Raw genomic sequence first — 20,940 nt, 5'->3', positions numbered from 1 at the left:
TTTTTGAGACTGAGCCCGCTCTGTCAGCTAGGCTGGAGTGCAGTGGTGTGATCTTAGCTCATTGCAACCCCTGCCTCCCAGGTTTGAGCAATTCTCCTGCCTCAGCCTCCCAAGTAGCTGGGATTATAGGCACCTGCCACCACACCCGGCTCATTTTTGTATTTTTGGTAGAGACAGGGTTTTTGCTATGTTGACCAGGCTGGTCTCGAACCCCTGACTTCAGGTAATTCACCCATCTGGGCCTCCCAAAGTGCTGGGATTACAGGCATGAGCCACCATGCCCAGCTGCAACTTTTTATCTCATTTGCAGTTGGAGAAATTACTGTTTTAACCTTGTTTGTTCTCAATATCCAGAAATTTGATCGAATACATTGTCATTTCATTTCACCTTTTTTCTTGTTTTGTAATTTACTGTTTTATATTATAGAATTTGTTGTAGCATTTTATTTTAAAGCATTCTCAGCGTATTTATAGGTATTCTTTAAATCAATCATTACTCAAAGACATGGTTTTTATTTTTTTTGTTTTGTTCAGATTACTTTTATATTACTGTTAACCATCCATACTTTTGGATTGACTATCAGGGTGTACTTTTTGTTACCTTGGAAAAATTAGTGGACCCCATACACAGACTTCTAATCACGTAGCTATTCTTTAAAGACTCGGATTAACAAGATTCAAAGGTTGTTAGATAACTTCTTGTTGGTTTTATGTGACCCGGGATTCTTTTGTGTGGCTGTATCTCTACTGTCATTATTATTTCATATGAAATTTCATAGAGAGTACTAGTATCATATACTGTTGCAGAGAGGATAGGAATATACATTTTTGCAACCGTTATGAGGCCATCTGACTTACTGTTTCTAGAAGATCAAATATTTTTTCCTGAAGGTCCTTTGAACCACATTAAATAGGCTAAAGATTAAATGCCCAAAAGGAGATAAATTTTTTAATAATTTTCTGGTTTATGTTTAGGCATTATTTACCTTAGACTGTATTTAAAAATAACAATAGTGGTAAGAAAACAGTATGATTTTAGAAACATGCATTCTATACTATTGGTTTCATTATACGTCTCTCTCTTTGTGTGTATGTGTGTATGCACAAAAGAATGACTGCATAAAGCAAAGGTTCACATTTTTTCTAATTTTATAAATTCCAGGGAGAAACACATCTCATCTTTCCTAAAAAAGCTTCAGTGGAGCAGCTGCAAAAAATTCGTGACCTGATTGCCATAGAGAGAAGTAGCAGATTGGATGGCTCAGATAAGAGCCACAAAGTAGAGTCATCTCAGCAACCTGCAGCCAGTACCCAGCTTCCTACAACACCGTCTTCAAATCCCAGTGGGTTAAACCAGCACACAAGGAACCGTGAAGGACAGTCACCAGATCCACCATCTGCTTCGACGGTAATGTTAGAATTAAACCTTCTTTAACTGTTTCTTTCAAAATGTTGAAATAGCAAAAGCTTTGGAATGTGTTATGATTTATTCCTCAATTTATGCCCCATATTTTATTCTTGATTCTTATAACTTTAAAACATCCAAATTTCTTCAGCTCTTTAAAAAATTGTCAAATTTCCTCTACTGCATTTTCTGATCTAAATTATACCTGCTGCCATTCACTGTGGGGTTATTTCCAACAACACAGCCATTATCAATACCTTAATTCAATAAAAAAGCTTCTTTAGGTTTAAGGTAATTAAGAATGCATTAATTTAATGATAGTGGATGCTAGCAAATTAGTGAAATTTTGTTATTGGTATACACCATATATGTACTTGTGAAGAACTAAAGTCAAACTTACAGGCATTCTTGATAAGCCAAAATGATTCCATTTGATAGGAAATTATCCTGTTTACAAAAATCCCTTTTGACCAAGGTCCTTACGTATTCTTCCCCTAAGTTTTTACTGTCAGAAAAATTCTTGTGATAGTTCTGTAAGTCTAACAAGCACCTCAATGGATTTTTATGCCCCCTGAGATCATGTGCATTCCATTTTGGGTACCTTAGGTCTTCATCAGTTTTGCAGTTAAGGTTGGTACAGTTACAGAAGCTCACTTAACATCCTTCTTGGTTTTTAACACCTTTTCTTAGGAGTTTTCCAATTACAGTGTTAGAATATATCTTTTAAGATTTCCTACTTTATATTTTTAATTGCATTATTATAGTTTAAAATGCACATAGCGCAAAAAGTTTGCAAACATTTTTTTTTACAAAATATCTCTTTCCTGGGCTAAGTAGTATTTTGTTAGTGTTCTGGCTCAGCAAAGCCATTCACATTTTCTGAATCTTCTTTAAACTCTTTTTTTTTTTGTGGAGTCTCATTCTGTCCAGGCTGTAGTGCAGTGGCACAATCTTGGCTCACTGCAACCTCTGCCTCCCAGGTTCAAGTGATTCTGGTACCTCAGCCTCCTGAGTTGCTGGAACTACAGGCACACACCATCACTCCTGGCTAATTTTTGCTTTTTTTTTTTTCTTTTTGAGATGGAGTTTCACTCTTGTTGCCCAGGCTAGAGTGCAATGGTGCGATCTTGGCTCACTGCAATCCCCCCGTCCCAGGTTCAAGAGATTCTCCAGCCTCCGCCTCCCGAGTAGCTGGGATCACAGGCACCCGCCACCACACCTGGCTAATTTTTTGTATTTTTAGTAGAGACGGGGTTTCTCCATGTGTGCCAGGCTGGTCTCGAACTCTTGACCTCAAGTGATCCATCCTCCTTGGCCTCCCAAAGTGCTGGGATTACAGCCGCCTCACCCAGCCCTTTTTTTTTCAGTTCTTAACCTTACAATTCAGATATAGTTCCAGGTCTTTAAAATCCTGTCAGTCACCAGAAAGCCTCTAAACACTACACTAAAAACAGAATGTCATTCTATTGGCAAAACACATTCTAGTGTAGAAGAAAGTAAACTTTCTCAAAGATGTATGCTATTAATAGGCTAGTATATATCAATTCTTACTACTCTAGTCTTTCAGACAAAATATCTTCTGTATTTTTTAAAGAAGTTGAGAGAAATTAGAATGAATCTTGTTTTTCATAGACAACTCTTGGTCATTTGTGGATCACTTGAATATACGTATTTCTTAAAAGTGTTTTGTTAATTATGCTTTTATCATTAGTTGCTATACTACAGAATTTGACAGTTTTCTTCTACCTTGCCCATTTTGAGTGGAGATACTGAAAATTAAAATGTACCAAAGTCAAGGAGCCAGAGAGATAGTTTTTAAAGCATTTGACCTGTGTATAAACTGGATAAATCCTAGTGAATTTATAACTGTTTTTTTTGTTTTGTTTTGTTTGTGTTTTTTTGGTTAAAACTATATCAAGTAAAATGTTGATGTATAAGTCAAGATGATAGTCACTGATGTTGACATTTGCTAGTAAGCTTTTAAGATACAAAATACTGGAATATATTGATGCTGAATAAAGATGATAGTGGTGGTGGTTATTAGAAAGTTAATCTTGCTACTTTTTCTGGGCATTTTATATTAATAGAATTATATAGTATGTAATCTTTTATTTCTGGCTTTTACTTTGTGTAACATTTTTGAAATTCTTCATATCGTAGGCTATATCAGTATTTTGTTCCTTTTTATTGTTGAATAATATTCCATTTTAAGGATATGCCACATATTGTTTCCATTCATCAGTTGATGGACATTTGGGTTGTTTCCCATGTTTGCCTATTATGAATAATGCTGCTGTGAACATTCACATACAAATTTTTGTGTAGACATGTGTTTTTATTTCTCTTGAGTAGATTCCTAGGAGTGGAACCACTGGGTTGTATGGTAAGTTTATATTTGTTTTTAAGAAATTACCAAGCTGTTTTCCAAAATTGTGCCATTTTACCTTCTCATCAGAAATATGTGAGGCTTCCAGTTTCTTAGTATCCTCACCAACCATTGTTACTGTCTTTTTTAGTACACCCATTTTAGTGGTTGTTAAGTAGTATTTCATTTTGGTTTTAATTTGCATTTCCCTAATGACTTAATTGATTTTCAAACTTGCTGGTTGTACATGCTAAGTGTTTAGTGTTCCTAATGGAAGTAACTTTCTGATAATCCTTTATTTTTATACAGTTGCCTTCCAAAGGCAGATTCAAAACAGCAAGGACAATTTTTCAGTGACATGGTACCTCAGAATGTTAGAAGCATTGTTTCCAGCTTCACAACTTTATCTAGGTTAAAGATGTGATTCTGAAGTATAATATGCTTAAAACATACAGTCAGTACTTTTTACTCAGCTAATCTAAATGTATGCTTTTATTTAGCACATGACTACTTTGAGTATGTATATGAAATTGGTAGGAACTTTTCATCAACTCTTTATTGCTCCAGAAATTACTACCAATTTATAATGTGGGTATGTGTTTGTTTAAACCAATTATCATAATTTATGATTATTTCATTGAAATTATAAAAGTCATATATTATCAGATAATGATAAATAATAAAATGAACTAGTTAATTTTAAAACTAATTTTATCTCATAAAGTAACAATAAGGCAACCTCTTAGTCTTAGTCTGGATCTATGTGTGAGCTTTTTTTTTTTTTTTGAGACGGAGTTTCGCTCTTGTTGCCCAGGCTGGAGTGCAATGGCGTAATCTCAGCTCACAGCAACCTCCGCCTCCTGGGTTCAAGTGATTCTCCTGCCTCAGCCTCCCTAGTAGTTGGGATTACAGGCATGTGCCACCATGCCCAGCTATTATCAATTCCTTAATTCAATACCTTAATTCAATATTTTTAGTAGAGACAGGGTTTCTCCATGTTGGTCAGGCTGGTCTTGAACTCCCGACCTCAGGTGATCCACCCGCCTTGGCCTCCCAAAGTGCTGGGTTACAGGCATGAGCCACTGCGCCCGGCCTATGTGCGAGCTTTGTAAGAGAAGAAACCTATTTGAACATAAGATTTAAACATCCACTTTCTTTTTCATGAACCTACCACTCTTAAAAGTTAACTAATACCTACACGCCCTTTGATGGGGGATTACATTGTATCCTTATATCAGCATACTTAGGGTCTGTTAAAAATGAAGATGTAGTCTGTTTTGACATGAAGAACATTATTATATGGAGAAAAGGTAAACTAAGAATTCCAAAATTAAACAGCATATGTTGTCTGTATATGTGTAATATTTTGATTTTTCTTATTAGAAACATACACACACACACACATATATATGTGTATATATATGTTCATTTTTTTAAAGGTTTGGAAGGCCATACACAGACATCTTAACAATAATGTACTCTGAGTGATGAAATTATGGGTGCTTTCATATTATTTATACTATTCAGTATTTTCTGAAGCAACATGTATTACCTTTATAAATAGAAAAGTTTTTCTTTAAATAAGTTTACTGAAGTCACAAGTTGATTAAAACATATTTAAAATAACAGAACTTTTATGTCTAAAAACAGGTTTTAAATTTTAAGGCCTCAAAGGGTTGCATAAAATTAAAGAGAGGACAAGTAGGCTCAAGCCTTGATTTGTTTTTTTTTTTGTGTGTGTGTGTGTGTTTTAACTAAAGAAGTGAATTTGCTAATCTAACTTCCACTGATTAATTCCCATGATTTGATAAAACTATACACATTGTACTTTTTTTCTTATGAAGAGTCTTAAATATATCTCATATCAGAAATCAAAATAATTGGAAGTATGATTAGTGAAGATAAAAACTCTTTGATCTAAAACCAACAGATTTCACATTTCAAACTTCCATTTGTACTCCAAGTAACTTTAGTCTCTCAATTAACTGCTGCCTTCTGTAGCATTAGTACATGGTTACCCAGCTGCTGTAATCGCCATGTAATCAGCAACCTTCTATTTTTATGACTTAGTTTTTTCAGAGTTGTGCCAATGAATGTGTAAAGAAATAAGGCAAGAAAATAAACTTTATTGTTTAAAATATTTTGAGTGCCATTAAAACTACAGTGAATCAGATAATTTTCAGATTGAGAATAATTAAATTGAAAATAAAAATACTCCGGATGAATTCTTACCTTCTTGGTAAATGAAAGTCTGCATTTAAGAAAAATGAGACACTATAAGTGCTTCATTTTAATATGAATTCTTTCAAATAAAAATGGAGACATTCCTTTTTTTTTTTTTTTTTTTTCTGTTTCTATACTAATCCTAGTAAAGGAGCATATTTGTTTCCATGACGAATTCCCTGGACTTGTCATCACCAACTCTACATTTCTTCTGTCAACTGTTGCACAATCTCTTCTGTAATGGAGGCAATGTGTCTGCTCTTAATAAAGGCCAGTTGCTCCTCTCTCCCTATATCCCTTCTACTCTGTTCACTATGGAATCTCACATGGACAGTGCCCCATCTTGTACCTGTTCTTTTCTTGGGAATCTTCCTAGTGGTATGTAAACCTTGTTTTAGGCCAGTTTTCGTTTAAGATTGTTCCACTGGCATCACATGCAAATTTCTGAGCATAATTCCAGGCTGGCTGAATCAAAATGGAAGAAGAGTGAAGTTTGGAATCTACATTTTTTAACAAGCAGGTTAATGTTTAAGAGCTTTACCTTTAAGCTCTCCTATCTTAGGAACAAGGTGACATAGAAATATCCCTGGTCCTCCATGCCCTGTCTTTCTCACTTCCTCTTCCCAGTACTCATTATTGCATCTTTATTTCTTACATGCTTTTCTAGTGGGTCTCCATACTTTAATTATATGCCCTATCAGTAAAATATTTTTGAGCACATATTGTCAATACATTTGTGTTCATTTGTTTATATGTTATATACATGTACTACTATGGCAATATACTGTACATATTATAAAACAATGTAAAGAGGATCTAAATAGTAAATAATATGTTTAATTCAAAAAAATTTATTTATTTATTTTGAGACAGGGTCTCGCTTTGTCGCTCAGGCTGGAACGCAGTGGCATGATCACAGCTCACTGCAGCTTTGACCTCCTGGGCTCAAATGATCCTCCCACCTCAGCCCTCCAAGTAGCTGGGACTACAGGTGTGTACCCCAAGCCCAGCTAATTTTTCTTTATTTTTTGTAGAGATGAGGGTCTTGCCATGTTGCTCAGGGTGGTCTGGAACTGCTGGTCTCAAGCAGTCCACCTCCCTCAGCTGCCCAAAGTGCTAGGGTTATAGCCATAAGCCACCACGCCCCACCAAAAAATTTATTAATACTATATTATCTAATGAATGTAAACAAATCCATATTTAAAATAGTCTTGATAATTTTGAATTTAAGGGGCTTTGTTAGATCTCGTTAGATTGTTAGTGATCTTCTTTTTTGCACTAAAATGTAGCTGTTGAAGTGCTTATGCTAAAAAAGCAGATGATGTGGTTGCCCTGTCATTTTCTCCTTGTTAATATGTGCTTTTGTTATTAGTATTAGCCTCGGGGCCTAGAGTTCTTTGTAATCTTTTTAAGCTAGATTGGGGGTTAATTTAGTTAAAATGATATAATCCGTAATTCCACTTAATCCAGCACATTTGAACTGCACAACTTTGTCACATGACAGCTGCAGAAGTAGGAGTGCGGGTGCCACTGTTAACCCTTTGACTTTATGACATTTTTTCTCTTACATCAGGGTAGCTTCTCCAGTCTGTGAGGGAGGCACTGTTAATCCAGATAGTAAATATTATTATAACTTAATTGTTTTACTTGTCGGACAAAATAGAAATAGAAATTCTCATCCTTTCCACATCCCTGTGGACCATCTCGTACAGCTCCTTTGGTACAGCTTAGCCAGCCCACTGTTGCACATCACTTGTATAACTCAGTCTCTTGCAAATTGTTTTCCTTATTAATGCTATTGTTAGACTGTATTCTTACTACGATCAGTGATTTCCATGTTGCCAAATTTGACTTTTTTCAGTTGGTTTTTACCATTTGGTAGTCTTTTTTCTTTTAAGCTCAAATTTTCTTAATAACCTTGGAACAAATACATTAATATTTCCTTATAGTCATATAGCATTTTACAAGTTTGAAAGTACTTCCACGTATACCAGTCAAACCCTTACAACAGCCCTGTGAGGTAGGCAGGATAGGTGTTTTTTTTCCTACTACTATTTAGAGCAAGGCTAACAGGTGAAGTAAGGGCACACAGTTGGTAAATGATAAAGCTGGGACTAGAACCTAGGCCTTTTGACTTACTGCCTCCCTGAGAACATTCAAGTAATGATATCCCATGCTATATAGCAGATATCTCCTATGATGTTGATCAGGTCTGTTTTTATACATTTTACCTGTTTTTCTATTACTTTTCCCTAATATCAAAAAACTCTAAAACTGATGAGACATTTGAGACATTTCTTCTCTGTTACTGGACTTTTTCTTAGATATATCAAGCACTATCCTAAGATGAAACTTCTGTTTTGAGAATCCTTGGCTATAAATTCTAAATTATGATACGAACATTTATTTTACAAAATTCTGCAAATATATGTTGAACTTAAGAAAAACAAAACAGGTCTGTTTATATTCTCAAAAGCTTTGCCGTCTTTCCCAATATGACTTTAAGATGTGTGTAAGAGGAAAACAGGGAAAGTGTTCAGCAATATTACAGTATTATCGGAAAACCAATGCAGAGTGCACATAAATGCAAGTCACATCACACTAGTTTGTTTTCCTTGTTTTTAGAGGATGGAGAACCATTAGTGTCTTACTTTCAGGTTTGATCCCATCTTATATGTGATATCCTCAGCAACAAGCTAAAAATATGATCTGAATTATACCAATAGGAGGACTCAAGCAGCAGTGGTCAAAACATATATGTGTGTGGTAAAAAGGAAGAAAACACTTGTTCTTCAGTGGTTTTGCCTAGGTCCAGTGTAATTACTTATCAAAACAAATTTTAAACTACAGCATCTCTGTTAAATTTAGAAATGTGAAATATGGTAGAGTTATCAACTTGGAATGTAAGACTAAAACTGTAACTGACCCAAAACTACCTGTCAAAAGCACAGAAAGCTCAACAGGCATAAAAACTAAGGAGTAAAATGTTCTGATGTAGAGTGAAAAACAGCAAATGCAAACCATCGGGTTAAAATGAATCACGAAACATTAGGCATGTAGAGAATGTTTTAAAAATATGAAAATGACAGTGAGCTGTATTACCAGGAATTATATTTTTTAAATTCCAGGTATGGCCTTTTACATTTAAGAACAATGGAGAGAGAGAAACAAGCCTATGGGGTAGGTGCAGAAAATGAATGGGATTTAGCAAGGGAGTTCAGTTGGGAAATTAAGGAAGGCCAAGAAACAAATACATTCAAAATGGATTTAGAATCTCTCCTCTAAATCTGCCCTTTCCAAAAATGTTTCCTAAATTGAGAGATTTGGTAAAAATGAAAAAGCTAGTGACAATAAAAGTGACTATTTTACCTTATAAAATAAAGTAGTATTTAAATGTAGATTAGAAATTATGCTGTAAAAGATAAATGTGCTGACCAGGCTGTAGAACCTGAGACTTACGTGCTGCTGTCAGTGATAGAAGGCAGAAAAGTGTCTCAAAACCAGAATTACCATACTAGGACTCAACATTAATGAAATTTAAGAAACAAGTACTTAACTGTTGGTAATTGAAGTCCAATGAAAAACACATTTGTATGTTTACTAAAGCGATCTAACAGTTTTAGCTAATAGGAAAAATGCTGCAGCTACATTTCAGTCTTTTAAGGTAAAATGAGAAGATCTAGAATATTCTAGTTCAGTATATTGGGCTCAAAACCAGCTTTCCTTTTGAAATGCATCTAGACTAGACTATAATTCCTTACGTAGTATCATTGTATTCATCATCTTCATGTTTTTCTCTTCAGTGGGTTTGCTTCATTGACTGTGTTCTATGACGAAACCATGTTGGTGGTAATAAGAATATTTTGGGGCCCAATCATTGTGGGATTAGTTGGAACATTTTGAACTGCAGTTGTTGCGGGAACTGCTTTGACAGGTGTGGACTGAGAAGGTGGAATCTGCACTGTTAAATCTTTGGCTTGTCACTGACATTGGAGTTGAAACTTTATTTGGGACAGGCACTGTTTGTGGGGTCGCTGTGATAGGAGTGGTAGGTTTGCTAACAGCACCAACAGTTAATCGTGAAACTAGTCTCCCTTGGTTGGGTCCCTTTTTAATTAAAGACTTCAACCTATAGTTTGGAGCTGTTAAGCAGTATCTATCATCTGCATCAACATTAGGTTTCTTAGCGTGGCTTGAATAAATTTTTGCGTCATGCAGAATTGTCACATTTCGGAAAGCAAATTCCAAAATTTGATTTATAACCTTTGGTTTGTAGTCTGTGATTCCCATATCCTTCAGGATCTGTGCCATCACCAAGGCATCCCTTGGAGCGTTCTTGGGAGGTGCCATCTTGCCTCACTCCATGTTATCCAGACACTTGTCATCCAGAGAGAGAGCCTATTGATACTCTTTAACTGAGTTGGTCATTTCATGGTTTTTCTCCTGCTGCAAGTGGTTCAAGTGCTGACCCAGTTGCTCATATCCAAAAACAGACAAACAAACAAAAAAGCCATGAATCATCTCTAATGTGTTTTTTTCCTTTTCCAAATACTCTTGATGACTTCATAGTACAGTCACCAAAACTTATTGATTTTACTTCCTAAGTTCTTTTCATGTCCATTCACTTTTTTTTTTCTCTACCAGTTGTAAAACTACCCTAATTTAAGCCACCAGCTCTTTTGGAGTTCTGCAGTAGTTCCCCATGGGGTCTTCTGATACCTGCTTTCTCTACATAGCGGCTCAAGTGATATTCTGAAAACAGATCAGATTGTTTTACTCTTCTTACTTTCATCTCTGTAATGGCTTACCATTGCAATGAAAAGCGACCAGAATGATCTTTATCTCTCCACTGCTTTCCCCTTGTTTCTCTTGGTACTAAACACTGATCTCTGTGATCCTTCAAAATACGCTAAGCGATCCCCAGCTACCTTTGTGCTATTTTCTGACAGGAATGGTCTTTTCCTTCCCTCTTCGCTAGCTTCTTCTCATCCTCCTATTCTGCCACAAATATTTCTTCAAGGAAGTTCAGGTTCAAGGACCTTGTTGTAAAGTCTCATTTTATGCTACATATTTGCTTAATAATATTTATCCGCATGATTAATTTTTAACCATTATATCCCCAGCACCTAGCAAATAAAGAATAAATAAATATTTGAGTAAATGAACATTATTTATCAGTATTTGCTTGTTTTTGTATCCACAGACTACTTGCTGTGTGAGGGTAATGCCCATACTATATCTATTTTGGTCTCCATTATTTTTCCAATATCTAACACATTCACACACAGACAAATATTTTTCAGTTACTATGGTGGGTCTGTCATTATTTGTTTAATACCTTTTCCCCATAGACCTTAAATTGATTATGTCTGTCTTGTGCACCCATTCCAGTGCTTAATACAGTGCCTGACATGTAAGTATTTGGTAATGTTTTTTTGTTGTTGTTATCGACCTGTCTCTACTTTGCACTATGCACATTTAACCCATTCACATTTATTCTAATTGCTAATATGTTTAAACTTACTTCTGATATCTTATTTTGTGTTGTCTATATTCTTGCTTTTTTTTTCTTTTCTCCCTGTGTTGTTTAGATCAAGGTTTTTTCTATAATAGGTTTATTCCTGTAAGAGTTAGAAAGTTAAATATAATCTTTTTAGTCTTTTAATTATTGACCTGAAATCTGTAATGCAAATTTTTAATTTTATATTTTTCTACCAACATCTTACCATAAGACAAGAACCTCTGTTCTGCTCCCTTCCTTGCTACCTTTCTTATGAAAAAATTGAGATTTTGCTTTCCAACTGTGATTATCTATACCAATCAAAACTTGTACCATTACTTTTATTTTAGATCCTACTCCCCAGTATGTATTTATTTTTAAAAATTAATGTAGGCTATATTTATTTTTTTGGCTATAATAACTTTCCTCATAATTCTTTTAGATAGGATTTGAGAGTGATATAATTTCTGTATTGTCACATATCAGAAAATGTATTTTTTTTTTGCCCCTGTACATGATTAGTTTGACTGAGAATGAATTCTGCATTCCTAATCGTTTTCCCTCATTTTCAAAAAATTTGCTTCATTGTTTCTAATGAAATATCTGACATCAAATAATTTTTTCTTTACATGTAATGTTTCTTCTTACTTGAAGACTTTTAGGATTTTGTTTTTAGCCTTGCTATCATAAAATGTCACCATTATATACTTAGCATTTGTTTTTGTTTTGTTTTCCATACATACTAGCTCTTCAGCTATAAGAAATTTATTTCTGTTATTTTTTTGAGCAGTTACCTTCTTCCATTGTTTTTACTGTTTTTCTGGAATTTCCATTAACTGGATGTGAGAAGTTTTGGATTTATCCTCAATGTCTATTTGTTCTTTTTATGCCTCATTCTCAGAAAATGCCTTTGGTTACAAATTAACTGATCACTCTTTAGCTGTGTTTATTCTACCGTTTGACAACATCTATGCTTTCTTCTTTATTTTATATTGTTAATTTATTTTATATGACTTATTAATTTATTTTTGAGACTACATTGCCCAGGCTGGAGTGCAGTAGGGCAATCACAACTCACTGCAGCCTTGACCTCCTGGGCTCAAGCGATCTTCCCACCTTAGCTTCCTGAGTAGCTGGGACTACAGGCACACAACACTATACCTGGCTACCTAATTTTTTTTTTTTTTTTTTACCCAGGTTGGCCTAGAACTCCCAACTCAAGTAATCCTTCCACCTTGGCCTCCCAAAGTGCCTGGCTTCTTTTTTATTTTAATGTTTAAATTTTTTATATCCAGCTGGGCGCAGTGGCTCACGCCTGTAATCCCAGCACTTTGGCAGGCCAAGGCAGGCGGATCACAAGGTCAGGAGTTCGAGACCAGCCTGGCCAGTATGGTGAAACCTGGTCTCTACTAAAAATACAAAAATTAGCCAGGCATGGTGGCGGGCACCTGTACTCCCAGCTACTCGGGAGACTGAGGCAGGAGAATCACTTGAACCCAGGAGGCAGAGGTTGCAGTGAGCCAGGATGGCACCACTGCACTCCAGCCTGGGCAACAGAGTGAGACTCCGTCTCAAAAAATAATAATAAATAAATAAATAAATAAATAAAATTTTTCTATCCAAGATCCATAGTTGAGTCTTTCTCTGAATATAGTATACTACTGAAACTTTTTAAAGTTTCTTCTGTATTTCTGTCATTGCTACAGGATTAGTTCTTCTGATACTGATTCTCATGCATCTCCCCCACAGTTGTTGTGGATCCATATGTGTTTGAGAGGTCCTGCCATCTTGTCTGTGAATACTGCATTTGCTTCTGACAGCTGTGGAGAAGGGCAGTACATACCGCACAATGGGATGTGCCAGTGACAGCAGTTCTGAGCTTGGTTACTCCCCTTTCCTTTTGTGACTCTAAGCATGCACGCTCACTGCTCAGAGGCAGACCTTTTTGTTGATGAGGTGATAAGGAGGGAGAAGCCAAAATAATTAGCTGTTCCTCCAGAGTTCAACCACTCTCCCTAATGCTTGCTCTGAGGACACTTCCTATTCTGTAGATCCTCTGGCTTCTCTGCCCTTGGGATTGTTTTGGAAACTTTTTTTACTTTTCATCACCACCCTCTCTGGAGATTTCTTCCTTAAGTCCTTTCATATTTGCCTTTTCTCTTTCAGGAATTTCTCAAAATTCCTGATTCTTTAAAAGCACACCTCTTTTGCTACTGCTGTACATTACAGGGATTTAAAGTGGAAGGGGCCATTAGCTCCTTAGATCAGAGCGCTGTATTGATCCATGCTTGTATTCAAGAATTCTGCATATCCTTGTTTAAATATATCCTTAATAGTATATACAAAGGGAAAAAAATAGATAGATCTTAGGCTCTGACACAAATGTGGCTGTCTCCTAATACTAATGTTATGAAGGTCGTGGGTATAATTATTATGTTTAAGTGAATCCATACATTCCCTTCTACCTGTAAAATCATAAAACCACAGTGCTCTTTTATTATATATTATTTTTGTAACATATAGTGAAAAGTTAATTTCAGTATTTTTTTTCCTATTAGGTTACTCCTGATTCAGCCATTCTAGGAGTTCTTCAGTCCAACATTCAGCATGTGCTGGTCTATGAAAATCCTGCTCTTCAGGAGAAAGCATTAGCTTGTATTCCAGTCCAAGAACTAAAAAGGAAATCACAAGAAAAGTTATCAAGAGTTAGAAAATTGGATAAAGGTAGTAGCTTTACATAATCATTTATTGCTAAATGTAAATCATTGCTAAATAAACAGAAAATACTGAAATACAACTGACCCTTGAACAACACGGGTTTGAACTGCATGGGTCCACTTATACGTGGATTCTTTTAAACCAAATGTGGATTCACAGGATGCAAAACCCATATACGGAGGGTCAGCTCTTTATATACATGGGTTCTGCAGGGATGACTGTGAGACATGAATATGTGTGGATTCTGGTATAGGTGGGGGTCCTGGAACCAGTCCCCGGCATATACCAAGGGACAGTTGTAGTGCCTTTTGCTCTTATACATTGTTTTACAGTGTTATACATTATAAATATTTAACCTATTTCAATTTGAATTTTTAAGAAGTATAATAATAGTATAATTTTATTGCATATATCTCGTGGGCACATATCACCCTTTTTTTCAATTTTTTAATTGAAGTAAAATACATATAACAAAATTTACCATCTTACCCATTTTTAAGTGTACAATTCAGTGTTATTAAATATAGTCATAATGTTGTTCAGCTATTACCACCATCTATAGCTTTTTTTATCTTGTAAAACCAAAATGATACTCATTAAATAATAATCCTTCCCCAGCTTCCAGCAACCACTATTCTACTTTGTTGCTGTGATTTTGACTATTCTATCTCATATAAGTGGAATCATACAGTATTTGTCTTTTGGTGACTGGTTTATTTCACTTAGCATAATGAACCTCAAGGTTCATCCAGTGATATGTTTTGGCTCTGTGTGCCCACCCAAATCTCACCTTGAATTGTAATCCTTATAATCCCCATGTGTCAAGGGTGGGACCAGGTGGAGGTACTTGAATCATTGGGGTGGTTCCCCCATGCTGCTCTCATAATAATAAGTGAGTCTCGTGAGATCTGATGGTTTTGTACGCATCTAGCATTTCCCCTGCTTGCACTCATTCTCTCTCCTGCTGCCCTGTGAAAAGGTGCCTTCCGCCATGATTGTGTCAGGAGGCCTCCCCAGCCATGCGGAACTGTGAGTCAATTAAACCTTTTCTTTATAAATTACCCAGTTGCAGGTATTTCTTCATAGCAGCATAAGAACAAACTAATATATCTAGGTTGTAACATATTGCAGAATTTCCTCCTTTTTTTTTGGCAGTTTTTATAGTTTTATTTAAACACAAAACATGCACATGGGCTGTCTACTCATTTTCTTAGCTGTGCAGCCTCGCATTGGGGTTGGTGACTCTGATGGCTAGCTGGGTGGCTCTTTCCATGATGGCTTTGCAGTTCTTGGAGGAAACGTTGTGAGCATTCTCAGCACAGTAAGATTTGTTGCACATCAGCAGCACTTACAGCTCCTTGACGTTGTGGACCAGGAACTTCTGGAAGCCACTGGGCAGCATGTCCTTTGTTTTTTTGTTGCTCCCATAACTAATGTTGGGCATCAAGATCTGGCCCTTGAACCTTCTATGAACCCTGTTGTCAATACCTCTGGGTTTCCGCCAGTTACACTTAATTTTGACACATTGGTCAGACTGGTGCCAGATGAACTTCTTGGTTCTCTTTTTGATGATCTTGGGCTTCACAAGGGGTCTGATGGCTGCCACCTCTGTAGGCAGCGCTGAGGGGGAGAGAGCTTCCTTCCTTTTTAAGGTGAATAATATCCTATTGTATGTATATATCACATTTTGCATATCCATTTATTCATTCATTCATGGATACTTGGGTTGTTTCAACATTTTGGCTATTGTGAATAATGTTGCTATGAACATGGGTGTGCAAATACTTTACTCTGAAATCCTGGTTTCAGTTATTTTTGGTATATACCCAGAAGTGAAACTGCTGGATCTTACGGCAATTCTATTTTTGTTTTTTTGAGGAACCACCATACTGTTTTCCACAGTGGCTGTATCATTTTACATTGCTAACAGTGCACAAGTGTTCTAATTTCCCATGTTCTTACCAACACTTACTATTTTCTGATTTTTTCAATAGTAGCCATGCTAATGGGGATGAAGTGGTATGTCACTGTAGTTTTGATTTGCATTTTCCTAATTCATGATATTGAGCATTTTTTTCATGTGCTTATTGGTCATTTGAATATCTTCTTTGGAGAAATGTTTATTCAAGTCTTTTGAACATTCTTTTTAACAACTTTTTTTTTTTTAAACTGAATATGTATTTGCAGTTTAATCATTGGTATATGAATATTTTAGGTAAAGTAGAACTTTAGCCCACAGAATATATGATAGCATCACTAGTGAATTTAAATTAGTGAATTTTAATATGAATCTAACAGAAACCATATTCAGAATGAATCCATATGAATAGACCATTGACTCACTTTTATTGGTAGAGAGACATTATTTATTAAGAGTAGGTTTTGGAGTCAACTGTCTTTGTATAAATTCAGCTCCACTACTTCCTGTGCGTCACTGAGCGAGTGATTTAATCTCTATGACTCAGTTTCTTCATGTAGAAATAAGAATGATAATTTTTAGAAATAAATGAAATAATACATGTACAAGCTGGGCTTGATGTACTGGATAATAGGAACTGATGTAAACAGGCCTTTCATGTAAGGTTTTATGCTAATCTAGGAATTAATCTAACTAGAGTTGTTTTCCTGTTTGCTATAGCTGTAGGTATCAGGGGCTTCAAATTCCTCCAGTGTTCTTGTTGTCTCCCCCATTGTCTTTAGGGTTCCCTAAGAGCTCCTCCTTAGGGTCTGCATTTATCCTGCTTGGTGTTTGTTTAGTTGTAATCCATTGTTACTATACTGGAGCCCTATTGGTGTGATGGTAAGGTATCAAGGAGAAGGTTCTATAATCTTTTGATTAAATCTCGGTATTTCAGTGGGCCTATATCTCTGGGCCTGTGCCTTTCACAAGTGTTTGTTAGCCTTTTTACCCCCATAGGTGAGACAGGAGGGCTACAAGGGGCTGGAGTCGGGGGAATGTATGTCCTTCCCCCAGTTCAGAGAAGACTCTGGTAAAATCTTTTTCCCTAGAGAGTAGGCCTTAATTGTGAAGAACACTCTGGCTATACCTCACAATTCTTACTCATCCCATCTTTTCTAGAGCCACAAAGGATTTTTCTTGGTTCTTCATTGTGAAAACCTGGTGGGCTTCCTGCAGGCAAAATGCACAGAAGTGTAGGGACCTCTCCCAAGACTGAATTTCTTACTCCCAAGCTAGTCCATACTCAGCTTGCAGCAGTTTGTCAAAATTGCTATTTAAATATCCTTACCAGTTTATGGCTGTAGTGACTTCTGTTCCATTTAAGCAGATTTGGGCTGTGATTCTCTTTATTTGTCTGTCTTTTTGGATTTTGGGGTGATAGTTCACTCTGTGACCTCAGTTCTCTAATGGGTCCAAGAAAAGTCACTGATTTCAGTTGAGCTTTTTATTGTTTTTGACCTCTGCTTGATTGAAGCTGGAAGCTGAAACCAGAAATCCCTCTGAAGGCTTAACTATGTGTATCTCTTCCTTTTTTAACCATTTGATCAATTTTCACATATGTCATTTATATATTTTGCTACCCATTGTATTTTGGTGATTTTTGTCTTTTTAAAAATGTTACGCTATGCCATTTTAAAATTTTTGATGACTGGCTTGGGCCTTAGATTTACTTCTGCTACAGGCCTGCTAACTTTAAGACAGTTGTTCTCTTCTTGTATTAACAGTTTTTTTCCTGTGTGTACAATAAGAATACTTTTTAATATGTGATTATACAGGCCCTGTCCAGCTTCAAAGTACTGTGGTCCTTTATATGATGCCTTACATAAATGCCTGTTTATCAGGTACTTACTGAACATGTTTTGTGTTTGAGTCGTTGGGCTGGGCCCTGCAGGGGAGAGACAGTATAATAATATAGCCTTGCCTTAAGAAGCAGCTGAATAGAAGATGAGAATTCAAATATACAGATCAACTGAGTGTAAAGCAGAGTCCAACAAATGTAATGTATGAGGTATAATTTTTAAAACATGTTGTGGACCAACCTGGCCAACATGGTGAAACCCTGTCTCTACTAAAAATACAAAAATTAGCCAGTTGCAGTTGCCTGTAATCCCAGCTACTTGGGAGTCTGAGGCAGGAGAATTGCTTGAAACCTGAAGGCGGAGGTTGCAGTGAGTGGAGATTGCGCCACTGCACTCCAGCCTGGGCAAAAGAGCGAAACTCCATCTCAAAAAGTAAAAAAAATGAAAATAAAAAAAAAACCATTATGTTGCTAAATGAATAAACTTCAATGAGAAATAGCATAGAGACAGAATGTTCCTGTTTGTGTCCATCATATTTTCTCTCTCTAGGCAAATAACAACCAGGAGATTGCTCAAGGAGCAAGAATCTACAATAAAGAGCATTAGTTAGGTGAACGTTATGTTTATCCTGATGCATTTGTCCATCTGTCCTCACAGTGGGAATGGTCTTATCAGTGGACCAAGAATCCTTCAAGTCCATTAGCTAAGACTTAAAGTCCATGTCCCATAAAAATCTGCTGATGTTCCCTGCTAACATTTGCTCCAGCATTTTTTCTTTCTAATTATAAAGATAATACAGGGGTTGTTGAAAATTTGGAAAATAGGGAGAAGATAAACATCAATAACTTCATCACATTGGAGTATGACTTTTAAGATCTATGTATACATTCTTTCACACTTAAAAAGTTTTAATTAAAATAGGAAAGAAATGCCAGCAGATTAGTAGTGAAAATTATGAAAATCAGTACAAGACTGGGCTTTTTTTTTTTAAGGGCGTGAAGGATGAGTGGGATTTATAAAATATGTCAAAGTACATATTAAGAGATTGGGGATTTTCTTCCAAGTGTAGTGGTCAACATGCATAGAGGCAGAGAAGGACAGGCTCTATTTGGGAACAATGAATAATACAGTTAGACTGTGTATAGGGTAGGGTGTATATAAAGCAGTGGAAGATCAAGTAGGCTGAAACCGTATTTTGGTTGACATTGAATTTCAGACAGAGCAGTGTATACCGAGTTCATTTTTAATGTTTTCAAAAAGAATTAGCAGTAAAATGAAACAAAGCATATTTCTAGTAAGGTTTGAAATTGTAAAGACCAAAGAAATTCAAAGGAAACACAAGTCTTGGCAAAAAGACTAATGTTATATTGTGACTGTAATTGAACATATAGCAGAAATGTTACATAACCTTTTTCATCAGAAAGCAGAAAATGATATTTCAGGTGTTCTTGAATAGGTAATTCAGCAGGATTGACTACTGACGCTTTGAATGAGTGACATCAGACTGTATTTGAGGAAGATTAGTAATAACTTGTGGAATGAATTAAAATCAAAAGAGTACAAAGAGAGAAAAATTAAAACACAATAGTAATCTAATTTACATAAGAGGGGTAAGAGGGTGAACAAAGGGTTGAGATTACAAGGGAGAAGATGGATGTGAAAGTTGTTGGGGTTATAGAATATGTGTAATTGGCAGTCGATAGGATAAGGCATCATGTATATATAAGGAAGATGTCAAAGATGACTGGGTAACTTTGAATCTAGGCAACTAGGAAATTAAAGGAGTTAGTAGAAACAGGTTTTGAAGGGAAAGGAAGAGCGAGTTGAGGTGCCTGCTATCTGGACTGTCACTGAAAACATAGGCCTGGAAATTCAATAAGAAGTCAAGCCTTGAAATACACTTTAGGATGATAGGTAAAACCATGCAGGTAAATGAGATTGCTAAAATTGAGAGGACAGGGTGGAGAGGTAGGATTACAGAGGTTCTAGAAAACAGTGTAGCACTAGCCACATGTGGATATTTACATTTAAATTAAATTGAGATGAAAAATCAAGTTCTTCAGTCACATTCAGCACATTTCAGCTACTCAATAACCTTAAGTGGTTAATGACAACCTTACTAGACAGTAGGAATAGGAATTATTTCCATTATTGCTGAAAATTCTATTGGATGGCGATAGTTTAGAAACACAACAGGATATAGGAAGAGGAAGAGTAACAAATGAAGGAAACTTAAACATACAGTGAAATAAGTGGTACGGCAGGCACAATGAGTATATCAATTAGGATTAGGTTCTGCTATGAGTAAAATGACTGGTGGCTTAGATATTATTTTCTCATGTAAGAAATTATGGAGGTAGTCTGGTGCTAATGGTGAGCTATCATCAAAGACCTAGGTGCCTTCTGTCTTTCAGCTCAGATGTACATGTTTTCCATCCTTCACATCACCTTGTAGTCCAAAATGGCTGCGGCAGCTCCAGCCATTACATTTCCAGACCAAACATCAGGAAGAAGAAACGGAGAAAAAGCGTAAAGGTTTTATCTCTAATTTGAGCTCCTTCTCTTGAAGTTGTCTTCTTGGAGTCACGTGAAGTTTAGTCATTTAGCCACACTTAGCCGCAAGGGAAGTTGGGATCTGTAGTTTTTTAGCTGGTGCATTGTCATCCCTCCAAAATTGAAATTCTACAAATGAGGACGAAGTGGCAAGTGACTATTATATGGCCACCATCAGTCTCTGCCCCAGTGAGTGAATGGCACTTTGATGATGACGAAGCCCCCGCTGGCCAAGTTGGTGATTTTCTTTCATTAGTGCAGTGGACTGTTTTTTCCTTTCCAGACAAAATCATATTCTGGGTCTATGGACTGGGGAAAGTGCTTTGGTTTGATGCAGAAGTGGGGACCTTGTGACACTGCCAAATGAGATAGAGAAGCATGGTTTGATAGCTCTGGCCTGGTAGACTGAAGGTTTGT

At 36.3% G+C, this 20,940-nt stretch overlaps 1 protein-coding gene across 1 annotated transcript in view; it reads left to right on the top strand.

Moving 5' to 3' along the window:
- Nucleotides 1–20,940, top strand: part of NGLY1 (N-glycanase 1) — a 73,070-nt gene that overhangs the window by 26,487 nt on the left and 25,643 nt on the right. Inside the window, exons 3-4 of the mRNA XM_011974811.1 lie at nucleotides 1,163–1,408; nucleotides 14,052–14,217. Coding sequence (XP_011830201.1) covers nucleotides 1,163–1,408; nucleotides 14,052–14,217 — 412 coding nt within the window. The remainder of the gene's footprint in view (nucleotides 1–1,162; nucleotides 1,409–14,051; nucleotides 14,218–20,940) is intronic.

This window comes from Mandrillus leucophaeus, unplaced genomic scaffold (assembly GCF_000951045.1).
Source record: "Mandrillus leucophaeus isolate KB7577 unplaced genomic scaffold, Mleu.le_1.0 Scaffold149, whole genome shotgun sequence".
In the NCBI taxonomy this organism is placed as follows: Eukaryota; Metazoa; Chordata; class Mammalia; order Primates; family Cercopithecidae; genus Mandrillus; species Mandrillus leucophaeus.
This window is presented reverse-complemented; position numbering and strand designations above follow the sequence as displayed.